Raw genomic sequence first — 11,701 nt, 5'->3', positions numbered from 1 at the left:
ACTGTTAAACAGCCTGCCTAAACCAAGCAGATTCCGGGGATTGGTTGGGACCTGATCTTTCCATGGTAAAACAGTAGTATGCAAGGTTTGCTAAAGGAATGCTTGCAGGTTTATGGCCCAAACCATTTTGAGGGTGTAGGGGAGTGTACACACTGTATTGGTAGTATTATGTGTTGATATCTTTGTAGGATGATTAAACAGAAGTTTATTAACTACACAGAAAAAAGAAAGAAACAAAACTTATGATTTAACCTAAATCATTAGTGAAACATGATATCTTGCTACTGAATCTGAAAGCAAGCCACAATTTGTGTTGGGCCAAGTCCATTAACTGAAGCTGAGTTGGCATTATAAGCTCTACTCAAAATGTTTAACGTTCGACTAACTAGTTTAGCTTCCAGGGAACATTATAGATCACCCAGGAAGAAGAGAAGTAGATTCAAACTATTTAATACATACACATACAAATATTACAATGTTTACATATTTATTTATGTTGTGTAATGTAAATCTTTTATAGTTCCCAACAAGACTTATTAGCAATATGATAAACTGCCAGTTTAAAATATTGTTATTTTTTTCATTTGTATATTGCCTTTACAGGTATTCCAATGAACATATAACGCTGTTCAAACAGCATATTTATTTATTTACTTACTATGTGCTATCCTAAGACTCAGGTGTTTTCTACTCTAATGTCTTGGCATACTCTCAGTGACAATGCTATTATTGGCCGGGCGTGGAGTGGAGTGGGGAGGAGTAGATGAATGTTCTCCGCGAGCGCAGTCTTAACACTGTCACCTTTCTTGGCAGGTGCGTGTAGAGGCAGAGTAAGCTTTGTGCCATCATCAACCAGAGAACTACTTCACTTTGACTTCGACAGGACACAGCCTTTGCGGTTTCTTTTTGCAGTACAATTCAAAACATGTGAATATCTCTGAACCTGAAGGTTTTTGTGGAATAGGATGTCACTGAAGTGAAGAAGAAAGTCCTGTGGATTAATTTGCACAGGGAGGTTGCGCAGTTTCTCATCAAATGCTACAGGTAAAGAAACGGTAACACTTTGTCACTGTTATATTTCATGTAGTTACTATTGTAATAACTGTAAATTATGCATAATTACATCCAACTAACCCTCAACCAAACCATAATCCTAATATTAAGTATATATTACTTAAAATTACTCAGATTTTGTATTATTGTTACTTTCTTTTTACTTTCTATTTTCAACAGGCTATAGTTAATTGCTTGAATTCCCAAACACTGTGTTTTAACTGAAATGATATATGGCCTATGATATGATACGATAGTATTTTATAATAAAAACACTGAGACGTTTCATAGCTGTTCACCAACTTATGTGCAAAATCGAAATGTGGTATACAATATTTGCGAATAATAAAGCACCATTTCCATCCAGTGAGTAGAAGAGATCAAAATCGTAACTTTCTGATCGAAACTATATTATCTCTAAGAAAAATGGAAGCCACGTTGTTGTTTTTTTGGTATGTTTATAGATAAATGACAACGCCTCATACCGTGCAGACTAATGCAGCATTCCAGGCAACCCGTAGCTATTGGTACCGAAACACGGCACCGGTAGGCTACCTATATAACCGGTATATAGCCTACTGTACCGGACCGAAGCAGAACGCAGATTTCGGTGTCACGTTTCGCCAGGTGTTGAGTCAGAGACACACACGCGCTCGGCGCTCGTCACATAGGCCTATTGTAACGCAGAGTTGAATCGAGTTGATCGACAGACCCGACTGTCTGAGGCGCAAAATAACATCCCGGCATTACAGAACTAACACACATTTACTTACACATATTTGTAAATCAGAATATCAGATATTTCATGACATAGTTAACAAGTTTGTGTATATTCTAAATACAAAAGAAAAAAAGAAAATAAAACCTATATAATCTACATGATGCAAATATTTAGCCAGAGAATATGGGCATATTTCTGCAAAATAACGCTTAACCTTGAAGCTGGTTTGTAGCATACCAAGAATACAGACTACTTTGCTGTCATTAGTACTGTAACTGTTATTTTGTGTTAGGCCTATTGTAGTTGGGTTAGGTTTTACTGTGTAAATTTGTTTGTTGTGTTGTGTTTTGTATTTATTTATATTTATATATTTAAGTATACTTTAAAGTTTTAATGAATTGTTCAATTCAAATAATTTATTATTATTATTATTATTATTATTATTATTATTATTATTATTATCATTATTTCAATAAAAACTCTTCTATAGTTTTATTGTCATCCACCATTGTTTTGGGACTCTTTTTTAAATTAAAAGTATCGGTTCAAGCCATAGACTGTAAAAAATATCGGTTCAGGCACCGTTTGGGCACCGGTACCGTTTTAGAAAAAATCGGTTTGGCACCTTGGTTTTGCTTAATCCGCTCACGTAGCTTGACATGCTGCTGATTCTCTCCACAGTTTGTTGCCAAAATGCGCGCATACGTTGCTACGTCATCATTGTATACAAACAGTAAAAGGGTCTATATAATGCAAATCACAGTCGCTCCAGCTGACGATGACGTCAAGTGCATTCCCTCTATTGTTAAAAAAAGAAGAAGAAAAAGATACCCAACCCTACCCGTAACCCGTGTTTTTCCAACCTTCTACTGTTGAAAGTGCACTTGAAACACCAGTCAAACCATGACTTCCACCCGTGAACTCGTACTAGATCAATTTACTCCTAGTTACGAGCTCTGACGTCACATAGCCCACAAAACACTGTAAGCCCCATGCAGTGTTTATGAAAGTCGTACACTGTATTTTACAAAAAAAAAAATTAATAAAAGGTATAACGGCTTCTCTTGCCTAATGTAGTTTTTTTTTTCTCCTCAGTTTTCCTCAAATAAGGAGTAAGCAGCTTTTGCAATAGAAATGATTGTAAATGAACATAATTAAGCCCCATACAGTCCGGCATGCTTCGTTTACATCTCTACCGCTATTCCTTCCGCTCAGGTAGTTTGCCGTGACTTTGTCTGTAACGCTACAAAGACGTAAGTGGTGGTTTGAAGTCGTAGCTTACGTACTCAAAAACCTGCCTGAAATGCAGCATATTAAACACGGCCATGTTATCTTTGCATTTGGAGGCGTAAGCCTGGTGTTTGGGAATGCACAGTTCTGGCAGGTATTATACCAAACCACTTTGAACGCAGAGTACGGCTCAGGCATTTGAGAATGCCCAAAACAACATTTTCAGATTCTGTACAATGAGATCATTCTACTGGTTAGCCCAGTTATGCCGTCCCATCATGCAAAGTCAGATGACTTTTTTTACGCATGCGTGGAATTTGGTGTGCTCGACTTGAAGCTGCTCTGCGCAGGATTGGTGAAAAACATCACCAATGACATGCCCAAAGAGCGATTTGAAAGCAAACAGAGCCATCTGCTCTCTGATCACATGTCATACAGCCATCGGTCTGTGCAGCCCTGCTTCAAGTTGAACATCTAATTATTCTCTTAATTGAGCGCATCCGTTTTTCCATTCAGTTCGGATTTTTATGCAATATCACAAAATGCACATTAAAAAAGATGGATGAAAACAGCTGCTGTTTGTATCAATCCACATCCAAGCATCTGTGTTTTCACTGTGGTATCTGATTTTTTTCTGCAGCTTGGTGCGGGTTACTGAAATCAGAGCGTCCATTTTTTCCTTGGCTCCAGTATTGCTCATAACAGGGTTTCTCTGATGTTACTAGCTAGAGCAGAGAGGGAAATGGAAAACCAGGAGAGGAGCTGTAGCCGAGTGATTACTATGGAAGCTTGTTTAATATTGAATGCAATTCAGAGTTATAAAGTTAGAATTGCAGGATATAAACTCACAATTCAGTTGTTTTTTTTTGCACAATTGTACATTAAAAAAAGTTGGAACTGCAAGATATTTGGCCTTTTCTATAAATTAGAAAAGTCTATAAATTGGCCTTTTCTATAAATATAGCTACACACATTGCAAATAAATATTCAGAGGTTAAAACTTAAAAAAAAAAAAATTCTCTGTCAAGTTTAAGCAGGTTTGATCCTTGTATGTCTGACTAAGGGAATCCCCTGTTGTAGCATGTTTACCTCCCAGCCAATCAGAAACCTGTTCAGAACCACAGGCTCTTTTCCAGGCTCTCCAACAGCTTCTCTTCCTGGAAAACACTCTTGATCCCACTTGGCATTTAAGCTGCAGTGTATTTATAGAGCAGACACTTACATCTGTTTAGCATGTCTATCCATTATCCTTCTGTCCATTCCTTTAATAGAACAAGGATTTATTTTTAATCTTTTGGAGACAAAAATAGTCCAAGGGTTGCAATGGGAAAAAGCAACCCAACTGAAATTAGCTGTAATACCATGTATTCATGAATTGCATGTGGAAGTACATACTGTATGTTCACTAATCAAAGTGCATTTCAGTTTACAGGAGTGATTACACAAATGCTCCAGATGTGATCCAACTGAAGTGAATGGCCTAACAGTAGAGAAAATGGCTAAAATCTGCACAGAACAGTCATACCCTTCACAAAGATCTGCCTTCACACCTGAGCCCGCTGTTGAATGGATCGAGAGAGGAGAAAGGTCTGAGGATACACTGCAGACAAACCAATCATTATTTTGCATTTAAAACAATTCTCACATTGAATGAATTAAATTAAGCCCCTATAATTCATTCTGCGTGTATTTGTCTCTTTTGCAGTGATCAGCCACCCCGTGGACTAATGGGCAGGTGATTTGATCTTTTGCTCTGTTGGAGATTTGAGAATTGTTTGTGCGTCATAAGTGATTTTAATAAGCCACTGTACCTTTGCTTTTAGGATGTCCCAATTCATCCCGAGGTTTGGAGGAAGGTCTACCAAATGTAAAGCTTCGGAGTGCAGTGATTCTGTTACGATAGCAGAGGAGTCTGAAGACAAGCAAAAGGATGCATCGTGGGACGACAGAGGACAGGACCTACTGCGCAAGAGGAAGTGAGTGAAAATGCATCCATGTACACAGTGGCCTCAAAAAAAAAAAAAATTGTACACATTAGCAAAGTCATTGTAGCATATGATTAATCATCATGCATTTTTATGGAAACTTGTTTCCACCATGGAAAAAATAATTATTGCGAAATCTTTTTCTTCCATGGCGGTAACAATTTTCTAACCTTTTCATTTTAGAATAGAGTATTATATCAAAGTGTTTATTGAAGCCTTGCTGCCAGATGCTATTTACGTTAACTTAAGATGCTACTTTAATTTACACTAAACCTAAACTAGGACTGAAGATATACAAACCATAAACAAAGCAGCACTTGCTTACCATTTTGAATATCAATCATGCGGATCACTTTCTTCATTCCATTCGGCTTATGTGTCATTTCTTTATGTATCGTACATTGATTGCTCATGTAAGGTGACATTAAATTATAACAGCTTTCTGTCTGTACTGTCTTGACTTCTTTGCTTGCTTTCATCACTTTCGTTTTTATTCTGGTGCATTGACTCATTGGCTAAGCTGAACAGCCAATCAGAGTTCTCTCTTTCTCACCGTCGGCCCAACGCCGATTCAACATGAAGCAGACCATTGCCCCAAACTAGCCTGACATCGACCGACGGCTGACCGTCGGCTTGGTGTGTCCTGGCCTTTAAAGGGGGTTGTGTTAGCTTTTGACCCAACTGACCTGAATTTGATTCCGTATTTTATAAACGTATTTTTCTTTCCTTTTATCATCGTTTCAGCTTGGAGAAGCATTTATTTTAAATAAAAAGTAAGAAAACATTTGAAAAGTGGTAATAAAGTGCCAAATGCTTATTTAACTCTTTCCCGCAAGCATAACAAAAAAAACAAAAACAAAAAGTTGACTGCTCCCCGCCGGCATTAATGGGCCTCTGAATATTTTGTTGTATGAATATCTGAACATGCAATATATATATATATATATATATATATATATATATATATATATATATATATATATATATATAAAAACTCTGCTTTTAAACCACAAAAAAGAAGTAGTATTTTTTATCCACACTTAAATGTGGGTATGTTTTACAGATGTTTGGGTATGTTTTACAAAATATTCTTGAAAATCGTGTTTTTGTGAAACACTGGATCAGATTTAGAACAATGATCAAAACATAGATGGAGTCCATCAACACCCCTAATGCTTCACAGTCCTGTAGCTTGTCCAGGGTGGACATTTCATTCAGTAAAAATTAAGCAGTTTTGATTTATATGGTGCTTATTGATGACAACTATGTAGCAGGTTCAAAGTTTCTTAGCCCAAAGTGCTTCACAAAAGACAAAAATAGCATTACAAAATATAAAACCAGGAACATATTTAGTAAAAAGAAAAAAAGAAGAAAAAAGAAAGAATCCAAGTCCTTCACAAAGTAGTAAAAGCACAAGATTCTGAACATTGGAGCCGTCACTGCAAAAGCTCTATCACCTTTTGTTTTATTATTATTTGAAGATCTGAGAATCCTGACGGTTTCATGTGGTCTTAAAAGTACTTAGGTGCCAAACCATGTAGCGCTTTATATGTCAATAATAAAACCTTTAAAACTATCCTAAAATGAATTGGTAGCCAATATAGTGAAGCTAAAACTGGAGTGATATGATTAAAAGATCTAGTTCAAGTCAGTAATCTATAGCAGCAGCATTTTGTACCAGTTGAAGCCGTGACAGTACTTTGATTTAAAGAAGAAAACAGGGCATTACAATAATCCAGGCGAGATTAAACAATTAAGCGTCTCTGAATCTCTAACATTTTTAACTCTGTCTCAACTTGGAAATATTTTTAAATGATAAAAACAAGATTGAACATTCTTCTTAAGATGATATTTAAAATTCACATTGGAGTCAAAATACACACCCAGGTTTTTAAGTACCTGTTGAGTTATTGAGGGTTATTGGGAAAGATGACATTAAGAGTTGAATCAATCTTACTTTTATAACAGCCCTGACCAAATATCACTACTTCAGTTTGATTAGAATTGAACTGCAAAAAATTACAAGCCATCCCGTTTTTTATGTCAAGCTTGACAGATCATAAGATCGCAGTGATAAGTATAACTACAAATTATCTGCATATACTAGTGCATAGCAGTGAAAATGTAAATTATGTTTCCAAATTACGGATTCAATAGTTAACATATAAATTAAAAACAAAATTGGCCCCAACAAGGAGCCATGAGGAACTTCACAAAAAAAAATTCCAACATACTTTGAGAGGAAACAATCAGCCCTAATGTAATGCCCCTTGATCTATGGTGAGATTAAGTGCATTTCTTAAAACAGCAAGAGAGGACGTGCTGAGAGTAACCTTATAATCCTCTGCTGTCTGTCGCACTCTCACTTTCTTCTGTCTTAGTATTCGAACCACAACCACTCCTGATGATGCTCATGATCATACTGCTAGTCTAGAGGAAGATGATGCTACTGAAATGCATCACATATAGCCAGAAGCATGCTCACGATCTGACAATGCAGAACTCCACAGAAGATTAACACAGAATTCTATAAAGAAGAAAGTTCTTTACATCTCTCTCCTTGTGTGAACATTTATTTAATACTTAGATTAATTTGATACTGGTTTCAACTACCAAAAAGAATGCAGTACTCTCCTTTTAACATGAACACATGTTGAATCCGTTTAGCAGATCTATTTAAATCCAATTGTAAATCCAATGTAGATTTCGTCTGGACCTGGCAGTAACCTGGGGGGGGGGGGGGGGTGCACTTGTTTCATACTGCAATTAACCATGGTAAAATATTTAATGTTAGTACTTCATGTTTTATATCTAATCAAATTACAGGAATGAGACTATTTACCTTATATTATACCTTTGTTGTCTTTACAGCTTCAACAACAATGCAAATCATTGGCCTATTGCAACTCTGAATATGAACAACTGCAACAATACAGACGAGTATGTGGGCAAGTTACATTATTACTTGTGCTAAAGTATATTATGCTAATTGCTACATACTAAATATCAATTATCATTTTAATGCAGCAAAAAGGATGATAGGGAGATAAAGAAAGATGAGAAGAAAGAAGAACCGAAAAAGGATGAGAAGAAAGAGGAGAAAAAAGATGAGAAGAAAGACGAAAAGAAAGATGAGAAAAAAGATGAAAAGAAAGATGACAAAAAGGATGACAAAAAGAAGGAAGAAGAGAAACCGTGAGTATTTGATCTCAATTAAATGCAATAAATGCATTATTTTATGTTCAGTCCTGAACTTTGTGTAATTTATTTATTTATTTCTTTTAGAAAACATGTTTGGATAATGGATCCAGCGACAGATTTGTACTACCACTGGCTGACCATTGTAGCAGTACCTGTCTTCTACAACCTAATGATGCTTGTTACCAGGTAATTTTACATATTAGAAGTTCCATTATATTGCATGCTACCTATTAAGGGGCTTTTTAAAGGGGATATCATAGCTAATTATCAAACATTTAGAAATATCAAGACACCTTTATTTATTTTTTATGTATAGTGGTTTATACAGATTGTTTCAAAGCAGCTTTACAGTGACAACAGTAACTTGATTTAACAATGCAAACAGAGTTTATTTCGGCTGTAAAGCAGCTCTAAAAGAAAATAGTGTCATTGTTCAGCTGAAGTCAGTGTTGATTCAGTTTCATTATAAAGATCATCAAATTAGTTAATTTATTCTATAAAGCAGTTCTGCAGAAAACAGTGATGTCATCGTCCAGATTAGTTCCGTTCTTATCCAATAGTGTAAATGCAGTCAAATCAATAAGTTTGTTAAATATTATGCGTCCACAACTAAGCAAGCCAGATTTAATATTTTGTACTTCAAAGAAGTAGGGCCCTATCATACACCTTGCACAAGTATATTTTGCTAGTTTCACCCCGATGCAGTTATCATTTTCACGTCCTGCGCCAAGTTTTTTGAGACGTTGTGCCATGTGCTTTATACCATGCGCTTAGATCGTTAAAGAAATAGGGTTCATATTCTATTCTGGTGCTGTAGTGTGGTGATAGCTCTAATTTAATGCTAATTAAATTATGTTCTGATATTTTTTTAGATCCTGTTTTAATGAGCTGCAGGATGATTACACCATCCTATGGCTAGTTCTGGACTATTCATCAGATACCATATACTACATTGACACATTTGTGAGATCAAGAACAGGTGAGATTATTCTTCTAACGTTCTCTGATAGTGTTCACTTTGTCACATTTAACTAACAGTGAACTAAAAATCCATCTAAAGCAGTGGTTTAGCAAACTGCTGAAGGGGCTGCAGGCGGACTTAAAAATATTGAAATAAATACATTTGTTTATAAAATTAAAATGCTACATATAACATAAAACCAAGATGTAAACTAAAACCACACTATTTCTTAATTTCCCTCAATAACTATGTTCAGAAACTTCTAAAATCACTGCTCTACAGGGAAAGTTGTTTTCTGCTAAATAACAGCCTATAAACAATGTTGAAATTGTTTTCACAGGTTTCTTGGAGCAAGGCTTACTGGTGAGAGAATCTAAGAAGCTGTGGGAACACTACAAAAAGTCACCACAATTCAAATTTGACATATTCTCCATGATACCGACAGACATATTAATGCTGAAAGTGGGCTACAACAATCCCGAACTAAGATTTAACCGGCTTTTCAAAATGGCTCGTCTGTTTGAGTTCTTTGACCGCACTGAAACCAGAACCAATTTCCCCAACATCTTTCGCATCAGCAATCTGGTCCTGTACATCCTTATCATCATCCACTGGAACGGCTGCATCTTTTTCGCCATCTCAAAAACAATCGGCTTTGGATCAGACACTTGGGTGTACCCCAACATCAGTGACCCTGAGTTTGGCCGACTTGCCAGGAAGTACATCTACTGCTTGTACTGGTCCACTCTCACGCTCACCACAATCGGGGAGACGCCACCGCCTGTCCGAGACATTGAGTATTTATTTGTTGTTTCTGATTTTCTCATTGGCGTGCTCATTTTTGCCACCATCGTTGGTAACGTTGGTGCCATGATTTCCAACATGAACGCATCCCGTGCAGAGTTCCAGGCCAAGATTGACTCCATCAAGCAGTACATGCAGTTCCGAAAGGTCACCAAAGACCTGGAGGCCCGTGTCGTGAAATGGTTTGACTACCTTTGGACCGAACAGAAGACCTGCGATGAAAAAGAAGTGCTCAAGAACCTCCCAGACAAACTCAAGGCGGAGATCGCTATCAACGTGCATCTGGAAACCCTTCGGAAGGTGCGTATCTTCCAGGACTGTGAGGCAGGACTTCTAGTGGAGCTTGTCCTTAAACTTCAACCACAGGTTTTCAGTCCTGGCGACTACATCTGCAAGAAGGGCGACATCGGACGTGAGATGTACATTATCAAAGAAGGCAAACTAGCTGTAGTGGCAGATGATGGCGTCACGCAGTTTGTGGTGCTCGGTGATGGTGCTTACTTCGGCGAGATCAGCATCCTCGGCATCAAAGGGAGTAAAGCCGGAAACCGCAGGACTGCTAACATACGCAGTGTGGGATACTCCGATCTGTTTGCGCTCTCGAAAGATGACTTGATGGAAGCATTAACTGAGTATCCAGAAGCCAAGAAGGCTCTAGAGGAGAAAGGTAGGGCTATTCTGATGAAAGACAATCTTATCGATGAGGAGGCGGCCAAAGCTGGCGCAGACCCAAAGGACCTAGAGGAAAAGGTCTCCACGCTGGAGACGAATTTAGATGTGATGCAGACTAAATTCGCTCGTCTTTTGGCAGATTGGACAGCCAGCCAGAACAAGATCAAACAGAGGATCACCAACATGGAGGCCCGAGTGAAGACTCTTAGGGAGGAGGATTTATCCGAGGTCGTGGAGGATAAGAAGGATAAATAGTTATATGCGGAAATAGACTGAATTCACAGTATGTCTCAGGAACATGGAACACATTTACCCATTTAAAGAAATGTGGCATCATTTGAGAGGAACTGGTTGATCTCAATATAGTACAGCAGCAACATATAACTAGTCGGTCAGAGACTTGGCATTTGACAAAACCTAAACCTAATTTGTGAAGGCATGTAAACAATGACAGATCAGACAGTTAAAGCCTCACTAATGCAGGATTGTCTTGAGTAATTCTGGACAACAATGCACCAAAATTATCTACTGTTTTGAGTCATTTTGGTTCCTGATGCTGTTGTGTTATGCCTAAAATGGTATAGAACTGCAAATTTTAAGGAGGTTATTGTGCAGCTATACTCTCTGTGAGATGTCATGCTGTAAGTGGTTTTTAACCAGCATTAGTAAATATCCACAATATCGTTGAGTTTTGCTGCAGTTTAAAAAAAGTTCTCAGGAATTGGTCCTAAGCCTTGTTGTCTTATCTGCTATAACAAAGATTTGCACATCTTGCAATGTGATCAAATTGAGGGTTTTAAAGTTTATTTTTATTTTTTATTATTACATGAGAATAAAATGGAGGGTTCATTTTAGTCCATCATGTTCTGTTCTTAAATGTCTATATTATTTTCATTCAGCTAATGAAAAATAGCTGTATGTGTGTTGCAATAAATAAAAATATTTTAGAAATTTTCCTAACATTTCGTGTCCACTGCGGATTGATTGGTTTGTTGAAAAAAAAAAAAAATCTACAATTGATCCAAATGATCAAATGTGCAGTCGTTGTGGGTATAATACTGTTCAGACTTGCCC

General features: G+C 37.2%; 1 protein-coding gene across 1 annotated transcript; it reads left to right on the top strand.

Moving 5' to 3' along the window:
• Positions 1-4,499: 4,499 nt before the first annotated feature.
• LOC137074124 (cyclic nucleotide-gated channel cone photoreceptor subunit alpha) lies at positions 4,500-11,018 on the top strand. The gene is made up of 8 exons (XM_067442816.1): positions 4,500-4,591; positions 4,710-4,739; positions 4,828-4,980; positions 7,861-7,929; positions 8,017-8,184; positions 8,275-8,376; positions 9,063-9,169; positions 9,492-11,018. The coding sequence occupies exons 1-8, from the start codon at positions 4,500-4,502 to the stop codon at positions 10,880-10,882; spliced, it is 2,112 nt and encodes a 703-aa protein (XP_067298917.1). The 3' UTR covers positions 10,883-11,018.
• The last annotated feature ends 683 nt before the right edge of the window (positions 11,019-11,701 follow it).

The sequence above is a fragment of the Pseudorasbora parva genome, chromosome 4, assembly GCF_024679245.1.
Source record: "Pseudorasbora parva isolate DD20220531a chromosome 4, ASM2467924v1, whole genome shotgun sequence".
Classification (NCBI taxonomy): domain Eukaryota; kingdom Metazoa; phylum Chordata; class Actinopteri; order Cypriniformes; family Gobionidae; genus Pseudorasbora; species Pseudorasbora parva.
This window is presented reverse-complemented; position numbering and strand designations above follow the sequence as displayed.